The following is an 18,905-nucleotide window of genomic DNA, read 5'->3' as shown; positions in this document are numbered from 1 at the left end:
TACCTGGAAAAAACAGTACAGCAAAATTATGGATAATAATTACAGTCACATTATTCACATATGCATTTATTTTCTGACAATCACCTTTAAGATCGACCTGACATAAGTTTCGAGATCATGGAGAGTTTCTTATGAAATATACAAACCCCAAGTTCATCTTTTGACTATCAACAACATTTCATGCTGTAAATTAATTTTGGAAGAATGACTTTAAACAGCAAATAACAGATCATTTTCTTTCAGCGAGCTTCAAACGAGGATGATTGTCATTTTAAAACTCTAATTTAAGTATGAATTCAGCATAAAAAGATGATAAATATCAATTCCAGATTTTCCTTGGCAAGGAGCCTCTTGATGAACAAATTGTTCTGTTTGCCGGAATGATTATGAGCTCCACATCAATGGACTCGGAGGATAAAAACCAGTCTTTCCAATTGATAAACAAAGAAGAAGACATTATAGGGTGTTAAGAAACAAAACAGTGCGCCAAATCTAAACATAACTACCGATCAAAAACTTTCTAAGTGAGACCAACAACTGTTGTCTCGGCAGACCATTTTGATAATCAATTTGAACTCACATGCTTCTGAACAATGTGAAGTGCCTCGTGATCCTCACCAAAGTCCTGGGAATAACACATTCAAATTCCAAGTAAACAATAGTGTTTTATAAGATAATGAGCAGAATATTCGCTCGAGAAGTGAATGAGCACACAGATGTACCTTAACTACCACACAAGAGCAACCGACAACTTTCCTTGCCTTTCCTTCAGAATCAATCTTGCATAGCTTCATAAGACAAAATATGAAAAAGAAAATTACTTGTGCTGAACTCATATGGGAAACTACTGCTACTAATTTTAGGAAGACTCAAACGGTAGAATGCAAAACCAAAGTTATCAAGGTGGTGTTAGCAGGTCACTTTAGGCAGGAATCAAAGAAATCTCTCTTAATTTAGCATAAAGATTTATGGGTAAATCCTAATATAATCTAGAACATGTAAACGTGAAGCTAAATATTGATAGGTAATAGGTTCAATCTTGCAATCTTGGTGGATTTAGTATAGCATAGTACATAATGGTGTAAGTGATAAAGCAAACACGAGCAGAAGGTAAACTATTTTATCTAGATGGAAAGTTAAGAAATATGTCTAAACAAGATTAAACAACACTTACACCAGCCCACTCGCCAAGGGTCTTTGCGCTAGGAACTGTCATCAAGTTGACGTTGTGCTCGGCACAAAGTGCTTTGACTAGTTTGATATAATCTGGCTGATTGCAGTCTTCTCCCAAGACACAGAGCTGAGCAGCATGCTTCTCAATAGCTTTAGCACTCTCGTGTAGGCCACGAACAAGCCCACCATGAGCCAATGACTTTCTAAGAACAAGCTGCAAAGCAGTCTCAATGTCCATCGGCTCACCTAGAGCTGGGGCGGGAGCCTCAACCACAACTGCACCTTCATCACTGCAAAAGAAAACAAGTTGAAAGGGTTTCAATATTCCTCTATGGCATACTGCTTAAACAGCTTAAGGCAATTATAAACCCGTTGCAGCAAATATTCGTTAACAAATGAAGAAGCTTCAATAGTAGTTCACTACTAGACAAGTGACATATGAGGAACCATTAACCTTAACGAACTAATACTACAGAGCAACGTATAAATCACATACAGAAGTTCAAAGTTACATAATTCGTACGACCCAAGACCAAGACGTATTAATAAGCATCTCAAGTCATCAAGATTTACAGTTTAATCGCCTTCACCAATCGAGACTCCATGAATAAACGTCTTTCTAAATCATACCCTAGTATAGCAAGCGCTCAACTAGTTGATTGCAAGTAGCAGATTTCACTTCTTATGAATGAAAGCATTGTCTATATCCAAGACATTGAAAACGAAGCGACTAGATATAACACAAAAATAAATGGCAATTGATAGGGAAAATAGCAATTGTTACAAACAAGTTTCTACTCACGCTGACATTTTTCTTCTCAATTAGAAGTTAGTTCTCCTTCCTGTAGCAAAGAAACTGTAAAACAAAATAAACAGACAAACCAATTAAAATGAAACCAAGAACCAACAATCTGAAAAGAAATCAAATACTTGTAGGGTAATCCACTAATCTATTCGTTCTAATGGGGGAGGGGGCTTTTCGGTTCTGATAGTCAAATATGGGCCGATCTGAGTAATTGTGGACAAAAGGGAAGAGATAACAATGGCCATGGGTGAGAAGAACAACAATTGCTCGCCGGAGAGAGAGAGAGAGAGAGAGAGAGAGAGGATTACCAGAGATTGAGAGATGACGACGGCGGCGGCGGCACAATAACTGAGAAGAGGAGGGAATTTGAAGAGAAAATTAGGGGTTTATGAAAGTCCTCTGGTGTCATATGAATGGGCTCGTTTATTGGGCTTCGTAGATATAGAAAGAAGCTGGGCCGTCAGTATTGGGTTCAATATTTTGATTTGTTTCTACTTTGAGTTCTTTACAACCTAAAAATTCGGCCCATAAATCCTAAATTCTAAATCTAATATTCTTTTAATAAAAATATAGGGAAAAAATCCTAAATTAAAATTTAATTGATTACAAATAAAAATATAGAAAAAAAGCATTTACTCTAAATATATATATATATATATATAAATAATTAAAAAGTTCGAGATTTAGTTTAACAAATAGATAAAAAAATAATAATGAATTTAGGGTTGAGGATCTATCAATCGGTTCATTTTCTATCGAGCTCTAAACATTGGTCGGTCTAAACCTAATTCAATAGTTAAGTCCGTAATAATTTCAAAATAAGTTGCATTCTGCGCGTTGTGATATTTTAAAGCTCAATAAAAGTAATTTATTCTAAAATTTTCATACCATTTCATGCATTTTCGTTTCCGTAATAATTTCAAAATAAGTAAGTTTTGTCATCTAAAAAGGAAGTATATACCCCCAAAGTTCTATAACCCATGAATCTTGCTGCAAAACCTGAGCCAGAAACCACTGGAATTAACTCATTAGCAGATGAACTTCCATTGCTGCAACAAGTTTCAATGGATAGCCACCAAAATGCTGACAGGCGAGACAGAAAAGTCGCTAAAACACCTTACAAGTTGGGTATAAATTCGAGCGTGTGCTCTTGCTCTGCCGGGCTTCAGTAAATCACTTGGAATTCATGCGCATTCAGTGATTCACAAGCCTTCTATGTATGCATCGATTATTGGTTCCTTTTGTTAGATGAACACGACTCTCCACAATAATATGATATTATCCATCCTGAACATAAGCTCTCATAGCTTCTCCAAAATGTTTCATAATAATGAAATAGTATTATTTGGTTATAACACCTTTCATCCATTTGAGCTTAGATGTCTGGGACATGCAGCCTCTTTTACAAGCAAATGGCAGCTGGCCAATGGCCATCGCTGGAGAATTATCTGTCGGGGGCCTCACCAGTACTGCCATCAGGCAGGGGAGCAGCAAGGTTTGATGGCGACATGGCGCTGTCACAAATAGAGACTCGTGTTTCGATCCAAAACAATATTATAATGAACTGCATCAGCTAGACTGTTTAGGTTTGTCTCTGAGGCTGTAACTGTAAGAAGATAAAACTAAAGTTTACCTTCTCCGGCTGTTTACTTTTTTTTTTTCTTTCAAGCCCACCCTTAGCCAATATTAAATTTCTTTTTTTTTTTTTTTGAGGACTTTCCTTCACAATTTTAAAGCAATATTGAATTTTCCCTTTTAAACTTTCATTCAAAGTTTTAAAACGCGTCTACAGGAAGAGATTTCCACTCTTAAGAGAGAGGTTTCCACACTCTTATAAGAAATGTTTCGTTCTCCTCTCCAATCAATGTAGGATCTCACGATCCACTCCCGTCGAGGTCTAATATCCTCGTTACCACACTGTTCGATGTCTAGCTTAGATGTCATTTGTAACACCCCAAGTCCACCACAGATATTGTCTCTTTAGACTTTCCCTTCTAGTAAAAAAAAAAAAAAAAAAAAAAAGTGCAAACTCTTGATAATAGTAATGGTCAATAATTCAAATCTTGTTTCATGTTCGACACAGACGATAAAACTAATACGCATGGAAAAAAAAAACTGTGAAACAATGAAAAGGGAAGACCCAACAGATCATCTCTACTGAAATCAAGTAGGTTTAATGTGGCATAAGATTGTTGACAAGCCATTTTCTTGATTTCATATCTTTTATACTTTACAGTCGATTAATCCACTAGGAAAGTTCAGACCTTGAAGATACAAGTCACATAATAATGTATTCTCGGAGAGTAGACAGGAACAGAAGCTGGAATCTTGTTATGAAGACAATCATCCTCTTTAATTTTGTATAAAATACTTCATATATTGGATAGTCTAATACAAAAGGGTCAATATTACATACCAGAAATAGATATCGGTAGCGCCAACAGCAAACAACTATTTCTCATCTGAAAATACTGCAGAATCAATTTCAATTAACTTCAATGAATGCTTTTACGGTTTCCATCCACCTAATGAATTCGGTTTTATCCTTGTTCTTCATATATTTATGCAAGAAAACAGCTAGCTGATCGTCCACCCCCCTTGCTTCAAGATAGTCATAGAGTGAGTTTTGCAAGTCATCATCCAATTCCCTGTGCACGAAATTAATTCTCAGGAAGCTGGAAGAAACATCAATTTAATAATTGAGGCAAGGTTTAAATAAGAACAATAAGTTGAAGATTGTCACCGACATCATATGCACATAATTATTTGCTAGTACCGTTCATCATACTTAGAATCAGAGTACAAAAAATATTTAAGGGCGTTGGAAATCATACTTGAATTCTGGTCCAGCATAGGGTTGAGCTGGCATCTTTTCACCTCGGCGTGTCAAAAGCCTGTCAATCTCTAGATCATTTGGCCAAGCTGAACACATAATCTCCAAAACTTCACTGCTATCTCTTTTGGTTATATTCACAATAATGGTAATGTGAAGAAGCACATCTTCCCCAGGAGGCGTCCTAGCGTGATCAAACATGGTCACTTCAATCTTTATATTCTCATTCTCCCCATACTCTCTTTCCAATCTGATCCACTGCTCGCCTGGCCTTTCATCAATTGTAAAGGCGCCAAATTTTGTAACAGGCTGAAAATGAGAAGAGATCTCAAAATCGAAACTGGAAAACAATCAAAACCAATTAAAGCTATTTAATGTAAACCAACAGCTTGAGTATTCTGTTTAATGTTTCAGTGGTGATTCAACGTAGTATCAGGACTTATAATGTTATTTTCTCTCCAATTAACACTAATATCTGCTTATGGGGCCTTGTACCAATTTCTAGCTGACAATTGAAGAGTATTTGAATATAATATGCGATTAAATTTACCATAACCAATCCGCTAAGGTTTAATGGCGATTTAGCCTTTGCGAATGAAGCATCGAAACAAGAATATCTGAATGCAAATTCCAATTCCAAATACCCACAATTTACTTGCATTGTTAGTGGCTGAAAAATGAGATTGATCCCACATCACCTAACCAATTAAAAGTACAACACTCCTACGGAGATGTTAGTAGTTCAAGGAAAGCATGGAGGACGAAATTATTCAATCGAAATTTTTTACTAAAGAGCTGAACCTCGGAAGAACAGCCCACTAAACAACGGCGATGCTCAATTTTCTGAACGTTCGTGAAATTTTCGCGTCCAGTTAATTTGGGGACACTCATAAAGCTTCTGTTACTTCGAAGGCAGAACCCATCCATACATGCAAGTATTAACATCAAGAACTCTTCCAAACTAACTACAGAGCTACAATACCAAAATTGAGGAACTACGATAATCCACTAGGCACTAAATTAACTTCGTCTAGAACTTCTCATATTTCATATTTCAACTCGCGGCAGAGAGAATAATAGAGAAGCCAACCTGATCGGGAGGATGCCGTTCGAGTTCATATCGGATTTCGTTACGGAGAAGTCTGAGAATGCTGCCTTCAAACGCAGATCTACGCATCTCGGATATGTAATGGCGCAGTGTCTTGAAGAGAACGCAGGGGTTTTCAGGAGGAAATGGAATGGGATTTAGTCGGTGCGCCTGCGACATGAGAGCCTTGTGAGAAGAAGAAGAGGAAAACTGAAGGCATCTTCTCAATGGTCGAATCACTCGCGCCATTGATGTGATGAATTTGAATCGAGGGGAAGACGAAGAGGAGATTGATCTTCGTTGGGGTTTAGGGTTTAAGCCCACCCACAGTCCTCCGCTACTAAATTAAGAAATAACAATAGATAAATAAATAAAATATAAAATTACAAATTTATCCGACAATTGTGTCTGTTTGATATCACAATTCCACACCAATATTATTTGCGTGGCCTCCAACAAAGTACGTCCTCCCCTTAATCGATGTCTTTTGTTCGACATTTAAAAATTTACCAATCTATTGACACGACTAAGTTTAGGGCATAATCCTCCTCTTAATCGAGGTTCGACTCCTTTTCTTTTGGAGTCCTTTGTTCGACCTCCCTTTAATCGAGGCTCGACTCCTTTTCTTTTGGAGTCCTTTGTTCGACCTCCCTTTAATCGAGGCTAGACTCCTTTTCTTTTGGAGTTATTTGTTCGACATTTAAGGATTTACCAATCTATTGGCACGACTAAGTTTAGGGCATAATCCTCCCCCTTAATCGAGGCTCGACTCCTTTTTTTTTTTTTTNATCGAGGCTCGACTCCTTCTCTTTTGGAGTTCTTTATTCGACATTTAAGAATTTACCAATCTATTGGCACGATTAAGTTTAGGGCATGGCCTTAATCGCTCCTTAATCGAGCTCGACTTCTTTTATTTTGGAGTCCTTTGTTCGACATTTAAGGATTTACTGATCTATTGGTACGACTAAGTTTAGGGCATGACTCTGATACCATGTTAGATGAACACGACTCTCTACAATGGTACGATATTGTCCACTTTGAGCATAAGACTTTGCTTTGGGCTTCCGCCCAAAATACCTCACACTAGTGAAGTAGTATTATTTGATTATAAACTCATGATCGCTCCATAAATTAGTCTCGTACAATCAGAATAATCTTCACAAAAATGAATAAATAAAATGAAGAAAAAAAAAGTGAATATAAAAATAATTTTCCACCTCATCGACTAGACAGCCCAACAATATTTTTTTTTAATAACGAAAATCCAACTAAGTCACCCGTATTACAAATTATTGGTCTTATCCAAATATTTTGAACATATTAAATTATTTAGATATTAAATATTGAAAAAAAAGTGTACATGTCACGCCGCTTTTATTATTCACATTGACATTATTATATGAAAATTTAAATGCAAATAACAAAATAAATAAAAATGTATATTTTAAAATTTAAAATTATTATAGACCATTAAAAGAAAAGTAAATTTGTTTTTAAGTTAAAAGGATTAAATAAATATTGAATTTTTTCACGGCAATAACTTATAAAATTAAGCTGTTACACATTAAATTGTTAAAATTCTGTAATTATTAGTGTTTATTACTAATTAAAATTCTCGAGCTAAAATAAATTATTATTTAAACGAAGTAAAACTGAAAAGCCTTCAGTGGCATCACTGTAATTTAAGCTCCAAACTAAGGTCGATGATATACCCTTACAAAACTAGAATCAACTACGGTCCAGATCATATCTAAGGTACTCAACAATGAGTCGCCGCCGGTGACGCCCGTTAGAATTGAAACTAAGAAATTAGAGTTACCATTCTTCTCGACAGATTTTGAATTTCAAAATTTCCTCCATCTCTTCAGGATATACTCTGTGTTTTTCGTTCTCCATTTTTTGCGAGTTTTTTTGTTCTTTGCGATGAATTGAAGTCTGAAGAATGTTGTTGTTTAAGAAACCAGTCCGGAAACAAACCGGAGGATCCGTGCCGGTGTACCTCAATGTGTACGATCTGACCGCGATTAATGGCTACGCTTACTGGTTTGGCCTTGGTGTTTTCCATTCAGGAGTTCAAGGTCAGTAATGGCTGTAATGGCTTCCGTTTGATCTTCGTTTTCGAAGGCGTTTCGTGAGTTTTTGTCTTTCTGTTTTCTCTTAGCTGAAGCTCTTATGATGCTTTGCCGTTTCTTGTGATCTTGCTAATTCGTTGATGCGATGCGATATACTCCGTTTTCCATGTTTTGTGCTCTGAGGGAGAATGAATCGGAGAGTGTGAAAGATTTTATTGAAACATGTGCAGTGTGACTCGAGAGATGCATCAGTATAGAAAAATTGTTCTGATTATTCTAACACTTCTTCTTTTTCTTCTTTATTTTTTTTATTTTTTATAACGACATCGGCTCATTTATGGTATTTCTGTTCTCGATTTTGCATTTTCTGTCAATTAGGCTACTAACTACATCGAACTTCGAACATTTTCCCATTCGGCAGACGAGTAAATTTTCCGACAAGTGGAAACCTCGTTTCTGATTTCTCTTTTATTTCCAGCTTTCCGTTTGAACCAGGTCGTTTTCGTTATTGTATACGATTTCGGTGCCGGTGAAGTTCATACGCTCAATCTGTCAGATCTTTGAGCTATATTTGCTGAACTCGATTTGATGTTTTTGAATTGCAGTTCACGGTGTGGAATACGCATTTGGAGCTCACGAGTACTCAACAACAGGAATTTTTGAAGGAGTGCCGAAGCAATGCCATGGATTTAGATTTAGGAAGTCAGTTTTGATAGGCAAAACAGATATGAAACCATCAGAGGTGAGAGCATTAATGGAGGAACTTGCTCAAATCTACAAAGGAAATGCTTATAATCTAATCACCAAAAACTGCAACCATTTTTGCAACGACGCTTGTGTTAAACTCACAGAAAATTCCATCCCAAATTGGGTTAATCGCCTTGCTAGAATTGGTAAGAAAACACCTCTTTCTTTTTTTCCATCTGTGGCTTGCTAGAACTAGAATTTGATTGGAAGTTCATTTAAAGGGCTAGAACACAACCAGATTAGCATTTGGATTCTTTTTTTTGTTTTGCTTGTGAATCTGGAGTTCTGATCTTGTTGGTTCTGGTTATATTTCTTGTGAGCTTGCTTGATTCTGTGCTACACCATTTTGGATCAATGTGTGCTGTTTTTCCTTTTCTTTTTCAGGCTTTCTTTGCAATTGTGTTCTACCAGTGACCTTCAATTCCACCAGAATCAGACACCACCACAGAATTGAAGACAAAGTTGTAACCATGGAAACAAAGAAGGATTTAACAAGTCAATCCACCAAAACTCCCAATTCTAATCCCTCTTCTTCTGCAACTTCTTCTCCTTCGTCGACGTTTCGTCGAGGAAGAAGCCGAACGAGACGAGCTCCTCCTCCATCTTCTCCATTGTTTTCTCATTCTTCATCTTCCTGATATATGGACATCACAGCTCCTAGATATGAAACAGTCACAGTTCTTATCTTTTCCTTTATGTCTTCTTCCTTGTGATCTTGGAATATCACTCTCGATCAGAAGCATTCACTTGTATGCTTTGGATTCCCTTGAAATGCTCTTTTTTCCCCTCTTCTTGTTCTTTTTCCCCCTCTTTTTCTTTTTGCATCCATCATTTTGAATACTCCAAAGGAACAATTCCAAGTTGTAAAAGTTGATATTATTGTGAACTTCAAATCCCAATTCATATTCTCATAATCTGAACAAAGTGTAGATTTTTTGTTACTTGAAGTATAAGTAATCACAATCTTCATGTCAAAGTGATTAGAAAATCATGGAGCACACTAACCTAAGATGATTGAGAGTTGGAATTTTCTTTTTCTTTTATTTATTGTTTTTTTTATAATGATTTTTATAATTATATCAATCTTAAATATATATATATTATAGTGATAATTATTACTTGCCTTCTGAACAAAATAATTGGGACTTTTTGCTTTTGAGAAAACCCAGTGTTTGTTAAGACGTCACTTTTCTTAAAATAATTTGAATGCCAGAAAAAAAAAAATATAGAAAAAGAGTTTGGATTAAATTTTGGGTCTGATCCCTAAAAAAATTTATCTGCTTTTCATTATTAATAAAATAAATTGATCCATAAATCATTAAAAAGTTTTATTATGGATCTTAAACTTTTATTTATAATTATTTATTTATTTATTTTCATTTAAAATCTTAATTTCAATCCTCCAACTCCTCTTAAATAATTCATATTAAAAAATGAACATCCTATTATAATAAACTAAAGATTCCCACGTGAATTCAATTAATAAAAATAATAAATTAAAGTATTTTTATTTAGTAAAATTCCAAATTTACAAGAATTACTACTATTTCACCCCTAACTAGAACTCATCAGCTGATTCTTCAACAGCGGTCGGTTCGGACCTCCACTTAGTTTCACTCAAGCTTCATCCTGGTCATGAATAGATCACCTAGGTTCGGGTCCATAAGTACTGACAATTGCCCCATTAAGACTCGCTTTCGCTACGGCTCCGGTGGATTCCCTTAACCAAGCTACTGCCTATGAGTCGCCGGCTCATTCTTCAACCGACACGAGTTTAGAGTCCTAATCTCCTCCCACTACTTCGAAGCTAAATATTTGCTGTGGTCCATAATATTTAAATATTTTGCTCATAAAAATATCAAATTATTTTTACTTATAAAAAAAAGTATTTATGATTTTTTAAAAATATATTTGAATTCGTAGACAAATTAATAATAAACTTATATATAAAAGTAATATTTATAAGCTTAATAAACCATTTTTTCTTTTTTATTGTATTGAAAAATCTAAATGTTAACAAAATTTGGTATATTATTAAATTATTAATATAGGTTAACATACAAAATGAATTTAATTTTGTGAACGACTATAATTAGATTTTGCAAATGATTAGTTTAAGGTGGTTTTCGTAATTTTCTTTAAAAAACGTGGATCCAATATTGGGCCCATGTGGTTCATATGGGCCGCTTCTAAGCCCACAATCAATGGCCATGTTTCGCAGACACTTGTTCATAGCGGCTAAATTTTTTGTTTCGTTCTCTGCGGAATTCTGCCGATGATCACCCCGCCACATTTCTCTTCACTCCCTTTCGCGATTGGCACTGATGCCTTCTCCTTCTTTATCTGCTACTCATTCTGTCTCGATTGTTCTTTAATCCATATGAAATGGAAGGAGTTGGTAAATTCATTTTTCTGAATCTTGCTATCGTTGTTTCTGCTCATGGTTTTTTGAGAAGTTCATGTTCAAATGTTTTTTTTCCCGTTGTTTTGGCTGAGACGTAACCGATGTATGCACTGTTGTTCCATCATTTCGAAAGATTTTTGTCTTATTTTTTTCCTTACTATAGTTCTGCGCTGAGTTCTATTATTAGGAACGTTCTTTTTTTTTTTTTTTTTTTTTTTTTTTTTTTTTTTTTTTTTTTTTTTTTTTTTTTTTTTTNACAGGAATGATATCTTACTCTCGTACTGTACGAAAGCTTGATTTCAATTGGAATGGGCCGTAGCTTTCGGCTTGTTTGGCATGGATGATGATCGTTAACTTCTGTATACTATATCTGCTAATTTAGAGTGTGAGTTCTTTTCTGATGATATTATGTGAATGCCTTCGATGCTATTCCCTTATCAATGAGAATGAAATTACCATGAGTATACATTTAAGAACATTTTGATTGAACATATCTCAATTAGTTAATAAGTATATCAATTATCAAGGACAATGAACTGATGAAACATCTTTACAGTAACATAATATCTATCAGTTTGAGTATAAATTTTCATGATTTTGTTTTTAGAATCACCCAAAAAAACCTGGTACCGATGGAGATATTGTCTATCATTTATATATCTATGATATTCTCCATATCTAGCTAACGTGGGATTTTGGTTACACTCTCAGCAATTCTCTCCTCGATCAAAATATTGACTCTTCCTTCAAATAGTCATCTTTATCCCTCTAGCTCTTATCCAGGTTAACTCTTTATTGGAATGAACACGCCCTTATTGTTCACTTTGAGTATGAGCTTTCATTTGTTTCCGTGTCCTATGGTATGGTTAGGGAAGAGATCACATATTAGTGATCTGCTATAAATTTGAAGTTACAGTTATGATATTATGAATCATTTAAGCAATATGTAAATGGATACTGATCTTTATCAACTTCCCCGCACTATCCCCCACATCCACCCATGCTTGTTGATATAATTATTATTCTTATCAATTGCAAATAAGATAAGAGCTTCCTTTAGAATAGCAGACTAGATGTGTGGCTACCTTTCCAGCTCATTGAGTTTTGTTGTTATTGATGCATTATTATTGTGCCTAACCTTGACATAATTTCCTGTTCTATTCTCTGTTTGCTTTTCAACATTATTCTCCTTTGATTATTCAAAATTTTCATTCTGTTTGCTTCAAGTAATTGGATGGAAGAACTAATTGCTATGCCAGACTGATGTACAGTGTCCTAAGTAGCTATCCAACAACTCGTTGAGGAGACAAGATCAGAAAATGTGCTACCAGGAATCGTAGACTTGCATTATGTACTACTGAACTTGAGCTTCCTTTCTTTTTTCTTTTAGGTGTGGTTCAGTTGAAGGAAAGGCTGAGGTCCGTTCTTTGGATGATTCTAAATAAAGTAAAGTTACTTTTAACTGTCATAATGAAGACCCAAGTTTACCGAGTTTATTGTGAGATCCCATATCAGTTGGAGAGGAGAATGAAGCACTATTTATAAGGATGTGGAAATTTTTCCCTGGCAGACATGTTTTAAAAACCTTAAGGGAAAACCGGAAAGGGGAAGCCCAAAAGAGGACAATATCTAGTAGCAGTGGGCTTGGGCCATTACAAGTGGTATCAGATTCAGACAATGGGCGACGTGCAGCGAGGATACTAAGTCCGAGTAGATTGTGAGATCCCACATCGGTTGGGGAGGAGGATGAACACCTTTATAAGGACGTGGAAACCTCTCCCTAGCAGACGCATTTTAAAAGTCCAAAAGGGAAAGCCCAAAGAAGACAATATTTGCTAGCGGTGGGCTTGAGCCATTACATTTGTCCTTCCGACTCTTTTTACCTTTTCCCATCAAGATAAAGGATGGTGGGGTTACGGGTTATGTTTGGATTTTGCTGTATAATATAATATCAAATTGGCCAGGACCTCAGAAATCATTAAGATGGCATTATTAACAAGCACATGACTTTTATCTTCCTACATTTCAGAAAAGTGGTATGAAATGTTATTTTATTGTCCTTTCTTTGATGCATCTTACCACTTGAAACTGCTTGATCTGATGGTGCCTATACTTTTTAGGACAAAGACTGCAAATATTGCTTTCAAATCTGAACACTAAATTTTTTCTTGGCCATTCTGCAGATCTGATGTTTTTCTTTGTTCCATTATGAAAGGGTCCAGTGTCGGAATCTGCTGTGAAGTGCATACACACTGATGTCAAGCACTGAATCATCACTACCAAGTAAGAAAAAAAATCAAGTTGGTTTCTTGCTTTTAAGTTCTATTGGAACTATATACTAGGCATGCATAAAGGAGGGGCTTTTACCTGGTGAGTCGTGAAAGTTCATACTTTTACTTAAAACCTCCAAATCATTGAGCAATCCAAACTTCTTTTACATTATCTACTTGTTCCCATATTTTTCTGCTTTTTGCATCTGAATCATCCCGTTTGCACTTCCTTTCCAAGTTCCTAACTTGTGGATTTCCCATTTCATTTTTTCCCTCTTATCTAAATCACCAACAAAGTGTAGTTTTTTAATATGTTCTTAACAATATCCATTCAGGATGATTGTTCTCCTATTAAATGAAATTCCCGTTTATTTATCTATCTATTCCTCAAATTGATCCATGTGTTCCAGAGATGTGCAACATAATCTCTATCTACACATGTATGTGTGTGAATCTCTATCAATATATAATCTTGATTCTGTGAACAGATTATGGCCCATTTGAAAATTAAAGTTATTAATTGAGTTCATTGCTGGTATGACATTTGAGTTTAGATCTCAAAAGTTACTCAAAAGATAAAATAGTACACCTTATAGTAATTTAATATTTACGTTTAGCTCGGTTAGGTTCCATTTATATACTTGGTGGAATTTGGCATATCTTAACTAAACCGTTTGCATGGGCTCGCTGCGCACTTATATGGTATGGAGAAGCTTACTTGTCTTATAGTTTAGGTGCTTTATCCGTTTTTGGTTTTATTCCTTATTATTTTGTCTAGTTCAATAATACTGCTTATCTGAGTGAGTTTTACGGACCGACTGGACCCGAAGCTTCTCAAGCTCAAGTATTTATGTCACTATTGTTTTTTAATGATTGTTTTGTCTATTAATTTAATTATTTTGAAACTAAAGTAGTTCTTTTTTCATTAGCCATACCATAGGTAGCTATTAGACGAGATTCACTTTTTTTTTTTTTTTTTTTTTTTTTTTTTTTTTTTTTTTTTTTTTTTTTTTTNTTTTTTTTTTAAAATGGAAAATAAAATCATAATGAAAATAAATTTCCTTTTTCCAAAAAATAAAAAATTTTGATGAACCAAAAAAAAAAAAAAAAAAAGTTATTTGTATAAAAAACAAAAAGGAAAAGAAGAAAATTCCAAAAAATAAAAAATAAAAAGGGCAGCAAAGCCCAATAAGTACACAGGCTTGGGCCCAAGCTGCCAATAGAAAATAGGTACAAAAAAGCAATGGTCAATATTAGAATTCTTAAAAAGAAAAAAGGGAAGGGATTAAGATCTATAAATGGGCCCACAGAATCAAAAAGTTTATTATTTATTTAATAACCCTCCAAAATATTTAAATAATAATAATAATAATTCAAAACATTGTTTTGTTTTGGTTGTTTGAGTATATGTAAAGAAAAGAACTTTAGAATTTGGTATTTATTTCCATTTTAAAAATAAAAAAGTGAATTTTTTTTCCTTTAAACTTTAGAAAATTTAAATGCATGCCTCTATTTTTAAAATGCCAATCAAATCATTCCAATCTTTTCCCCCTTCTTTTGCTATTTATGGTTTTTAAAATTAGAATTAATCTTATCCAATTGAAGCTTTTATTAGGGTTTAATTTTAGTCTTTTTAGGCATTGCCTCATCATCTCCAATTCATATAGTTTCATATTAAAAAAAAAAGAATAATTAGTATTAGAAACTATATAATAAAATAATTTCGACCTCGACTCAAATTTAGTAACATGCATTGCCTGCCTTTCATTTTGAAAGGACTAAAGAAATGTCGTCACTAGCTTTATCGACAATTTTTCTTTGGAATTATGCTAAACGGGTTGATCGCGACGACGACAGAGGAACTAGCCCACCTGCTATGGTGGGATGACTTTTTTGTTGGGGAGTGATATTTGAAAATCTTCGGTAAGTGAGTGTGAACTAAATCTAAAAACTTAGAATAACGTGGAAAAATGAAAGGCTATAATAAAATAAAAAATAATAGGATGACGTTGATTCATAATATAATTAATTATTGAAATTATAAGCATGCAAAGAGCATACCATACCAAACCCTTTAATTGACTTTTCAAGAGCTTGAAATGTTATATAAATAAATAATATAATTATTCCCTCCATAATTTTTTTTTTTTGATTTAGTCAAATTCAAATTTATAAATTGTAATTAATTTTAAAAAATGATTAAAAGATGAAATATTTTAGACTCTCTCTCTTAACCAATTAATTAAAACTAACTTTATTTTAATTTACCATTTTTAAAATTCCCATAACAATATACTTATTTATATTGTTACAAAATATTTCTAAAATTAAAAAAAAAAAGAATTTTTGGGGTATAATTCTTTTTTTCGTTAAAATTGGGAGTGAATAATGACAAACATTTAAAACGAATATTTGTGAAAATTTGGAGTGTTGAGAGATTTATTCAAAGGTCGGTTTGATGCATTGGTTATGTCGGGAATGCAGAATAAAGTCTTACAGTAGATAGATAAAAGGAAGATTATGACTATATAAGTGTGAAGGAACATTATTGATATTGGATAGGAAGCCGTTTAGGTGAAGTAAAATTGTCCGTGAGTTGGGACATTTTTTAGATCCAACTCAATTATATATATATAAAATTGTATTGTAAGTAATAAAAAAAAAAAAAATCATAATTAATAATGAGGTCGGTTTTTTTGAACTCAATCAAGATTTATGAGAACCCATGAACTAATTTCTTTTCATTAAACCCGATAACCCAACTCAAGCCGTACTGAGTTGAGTTGATCGGAATTTTTGAACGCCCTTAAGGTGAAATTTAAAAATAAGGTTGTTTTAAACGTAATAAAGTCATTTTTTTATTGTTTGCTTTGGTCATCTTCTACTCGAAGTCGTTACGGGAATACAAATGTAGAAAGTATATAATAAAAATGTAACATATAACATGGAAAAAGCTTAAATTATAAAAAGGAATTAAAAATGGAAAGCATATGGGATTTTTTTTTTTTTAATTAAAAAAAAGTGTATGAAATGAACAAATGAATGGCAATTGATTGAAAATATAGAAAGATATTAGCCATGAGGCCCTGCATGGGTGCTGCATGCGATGCGACGTCGTCTCGTGGTGGACCTCTTTTTTTCATCACCCATCTTAAATGCTCAACATTGAAATTCATGTGGCTTTGTCCAAAAAAAATAAAAATAAAAAAAATAAATAAAATATCAACCATTATTAATATACTGACGATATAGACGATTAGTGAGATTTGACTAAATTATAATTACCAAAATAATTGAAAATAATCTCAATAGAGGACAAAATTTGTAATTTAATAATTTTAGAATAAATCAATGACCAAAAGAGAAAATCGGACTGAAATGACATATTGATTGAAGCTTTATGCTGTGTGGAATCATTCGAGTCCTAGGTAGCGTTCAAGTTTAATCCTTTGAGTTTGAATACTTTATAAAAGTGGCTTGCCGTTCTCGATCGCCTTCATGGCCCTGGGGAAGAATCTTAGGTCGCCTCTCTTATTCTCCGAGAGAACTTTGATTGCCAGCCTCACATTTGACTCTTCATCCACAGAATGATGACAGTTAAAAGACGAGTAAGGGACGAAGAGAGGGAGACTCTCGAAACCCAACGAGACTAAAAAAAACATGGAAATTAGCATCATTCCTATGAGTGCTTTTGTCTCGAAGAGCCACCAAAGGGGCTACTCCTCTCGATCGAGCTCAACTTCGGTTTAGCATCATATATCGATATGGAGAAAATGTGATTGGTTAGGGGTGTTCATCGTTGTTGAAAGCTTTGCCAGCAGACTCCTTGATGTTAAGTGCACACTTGAAGGGCGCATAAGGTCAAGTTGCAAAATGACCTCTCTAGGTTGCAAAATGACCTCTCTCGTTGACAAACAGAATAAACTAGAACTGGGAACAGGTCTTGTAGAGACAAAATGGAGTCTGTCTAGTGGAGACAAAATGGGGTCTGTAGCTCAGAGTATTAGAGTACGTGACTATGAATGAAAGTGTCGGGGTGCCCACAACCGGCCAAAAACGGAAAGGAAAGGAAAGGAAAAACAAAAATGGTGGGGGAGAATGAAATGTACTTAATAATGTTGGAATATAGTACAATAATATTTAAAACATGGTGAAAATTAAGGATAAGTTAATGAAACATTGTAACATAAACGTTGGAAAAATGACATCTTTGTTTGGTTACATAGAAAACATCAAATGGGTTAAGAATTGAAGCTTTTGAAAAGATTAATAAAATGGAAAATAAGAACCAAAGCCAAAATTAGGGAAATTGAGACCAAAATGACCAAAAGGTTCCAATAGTAATGCCATAAAGTGGTCTATATATACTTCTCTTCTCTCTTCACTTCCATCACCAACCAAACTCCGACCTCTTCCACCATTGCACCTCCTCTTCAACCTCCTCCTCCTTCTCCGACGACCGCCATGGCCCGACCTCAACAACGGTACCGGGGTGTTCGCCAACGACATTGGGGCTCTTGGGTCTCCGAAATTCGCCACCCTCTATTGTAATTCTCTTCTTTTATACACTAAAAATACAAACTTTCTTCTTCCTTCTACTTAAAACTTTCTTTTTCAGAAAGACGAGAATATGGTTGGGGACGTTCGAGACGGCGGAGGATGCAGCCCGAGCCTACGACGAGGCAGCGAGGTTGATGTGCGGCCCCAAAGCTAGAACTAACTTCCAACTCAATCTCAACGATCAACCCTCCTTTTCTTCTTCCTCCAACCTTCTCTCACCGGCGCTCATAGCCAAACTACACAAATGCCATTTAGCCTCACTCCAAATCGCCAAAAAACACATCCATAAGCAACACCCTGGGTTCGACCCGAACGGCGGTCCTCCACCGAGCATTTCCAGAACCACCACCGGCCCGTGGCCACCGGAAGAAACATGGGTCTACTCCGACGAAGCCCAAATGGAGATCAACAACAACGACAACAACATTCATCGTCAGCAATGCCTTCAACCTCTTGAAGACGATCACATTGAACAAATGATACAAGAGTTGCTAGATCTCGGACCGTTTGAAATCATTACATAGCTCCAAATTCCCCTCTAGATTTACTAATATATATATATATATATATATATATATATATATATATATATATATATATATATATATATAAATATATGAAATCATTAGAAATGTTGATCAAAAAAGGAATTTAAAACCGACCCATCTCGAAATATGATGCGTTTTTGTGACGATCATAACTTTTTGTAGTAATATGAAGATGGGATCATATGAAATTTAATGTTAATTATGTCAACTTGAATGGGTTATTTGAAAGTTTGATAATTTAGAAGTGAAAAGAAAATTAAAGAAACAATTTGATCGAGTTAGTGGCTGCATTGGATCATGCAAAAGGAAAAAGAAAAAGGGTAAAGTGAGAATATTAAAAAAAAAAAAGAAAAAAACATAAAATTATAAAATTCATTAAAGAACAAAGAGAGAGAAAACTTGATTG

General features: G+C 34.6%; 4 protein-coding genes and 1 long non-coding RNA gene across 5 annotated transcripts; 3 read left to right on the top strand and 2 right to left on the bottom strand.

Moving 5' to 3' along the window:
- Positions 1-295: 295 nt before the first annotated feature.
- Positions 296-2,375, bottom strand: LOC111778681 (40S ribosomal protein S12-like). Its single transcript, XM_023658646.1, has 5 exons — positions 2,287-2,375; positions 1,976-2,029; positions 1,175-1,463; positions 723-788; positions 296-625 (listed from the first exon to the last, which is right to left on the bottom strand). The coding sequence occupies exons 2-5, from the start codon at positions 1,981-1,983 to the stop codon at positions 566-568; spliced, it is 423 nt and encodes a 140-aa protein (XP_023514414.1). The 5' UTR covers positions 1,984-2,029; positions 2,287-2,375; the 3' UTR covers positions 296-565.
- Positions 2,376-4,167: 1,792 nt separating this feature from the next.
- On the bottom strand, positions 4,168-6,225 carry LOC111779404 (uncharacterized protein At2g39795, mitochondrial). Its single transcript, XM_023659575.1, has 3 exons — positions 5,902-6,225; positions 4,813-5,120; positions 4,168-4,626 (listed from the first exon to the last, which is right to left on the bottom strand). Exons 1-3 carry the CDS (start codon positions 6,145-6,147, stop codon positions 4,464-4,466), a joined length of 717 nt encoding a protein of 238 aa, XP_023515343.1. The 5' UTR covers positions 6,148-6,225; the 3' UTR covers positions 4,168-4,463.
- Positions 6,226-7,631: 1,406 nt separating this feature from the next.
- On the top strand, positions 7,632-9,631 carry LOC111779405 (deSI-like protein At4g17486). The gene is made up of 3 exons (XM_023659576.1): positions 7,632-7,976; positions 8,576-8,863; positions 9,102-9,631. The coding sequence occupies exons 1-3, from the start codon at positions 7,841-7,843 to the stop codon at positions 9,353-9,355; spliced, it is 678 nt and encodes a 225-aa protein (XP_023515344.1). The 5' UTR covers positions 7,632-7,840; the 3' UTR covers positions 9,356-9,631.
- A 3,082-nt stretch (positions 9,632-12,713) lies between these two features.
- On the top strand, positions 12,714-13,878 carry LOC111778173. The gene is made up of 2 exons (XR_002812497.1): positions 12,714-13,157; positions 13,305-13,878. It is a non-coding gene; the product is annotated as an uncharacterized LOC111778173 (long non-coding RNA).
- Positions 13,879-17,804: 3,926 nt separating this feature from the next.
- On the top strand, positions 17,805-18,481 carry LOC111778126 (ethylene-responsive transcription factor ERF003-like). Its single transcript, XM_023657789.1, has 2 exons — positions 17,805-17,938; positions 18,010-18,481. The coding sequence occupies exons 1-2, from the start codon at positions 17,856-17,858 to the stop codon at positions 18,473-18,475; spliced, it is 549 nt and encodes a 182-aa protein (XP_023513557.1). The 5' UTR covers positions 17,805-17,855; the 3' UTR covers positions 18,476-18,481.
- Positions 18,482-18,905: the final 424 nt, after the last annotated feature.

This window comes from Cucurbita pepo, chromosome LG17 (assembly GCF_002806865.2).
Source record: "Cucurbita pepo subsp. pepo cultivar mu-cu-16 chromosome LG17, ASM280686v2, whole genome shotgun sequence".
Classification (NCBI taxonomy): domain Eukaryota; kingdom Viridiplantae; phylum Streptophyta; class Magnoliopsida; order Cucurbitales; family Cucurbitaceae; genus Cucurbita; species Cucurbita pepo.
Note: the sequence above shows the minus strand (reverse complement) of the source record. Positions and strands in the feature narration are given on the sequence as shown.

Bases quoted from the DNA above. Each gene is read 5' to 3' on its own strand.
- LOC111778681 (XM_023658646.1), bottom strand. The intron at 789-1,174 runs GTAAGTGTTGTT...TGTCTTATGAAG, and splicing joins CCCTTGGCGAGTGGGCTGGT to CTATGCAAGATTGATTCTGA. The intron at 626-722 runs GTACATCTGTGT...TGTTATTCCCAG, and splicing joins GCTCTTGTGTGGTAGTTAAG to GACTTTGGTGAGGATCACGA.
- LOC111779404 (XM_023659575.1), bottom strand. From the start codon at position 6,147: ATGGCGCGAGTGATTCGACCATTGAGAAGATGCCTTCAGTTTTCCTCT. The intron at 5,121-5,901 runs GTTGGCTTCTCT...TCTCATTTTCAG, and splicing joins AACGGCATCCTCCCGATCAG to CCTGTTACAAAATTTGGCGC. The intron at 4,627-4,812 runs GTATGATTTCCA...TTTCGTGCACAG, and splicing joins TATGCTGGACCAGAATTCAA to GGAATTGGATGATGACTTGC.
- LOC111779405 (XM_023659576.1), top strand. From the start codon at position 7,841: ATGTTGTTGTTTAAGAAACCAGTCCGGAAACAAACCGGAGGATCCGTG. The intron at 7,977-8,575 runs GTCAGTAATGGC...TTTGAATTGCAG, and splicing joins TTTCCATTCAGGAGTTCAAG to TTCACGGTGTGGAATACGCA. The intron at 8,864-9,101 runs GTAAGAAAACAC...TTTCTTTTTCAG, and splicing joins TAATCGCCTTGCTAGAATTG to GCTTTCTTTGCAATTGTGTT.
- LOC111778126 (XM_023657789.1), top strand. From the start codon at position 17,856: ATGGCCCGACCTCAACAACGGTACCGGGGTGTTCGCCAACGACATTGG. The intron at 17,939-18,009 runs GTAATTCTCTTC...TTTCTTTTTCAG, and splicing joins GAAATTCGCCACCCTCTATT to AAAGACGAGAATATGGTTGG.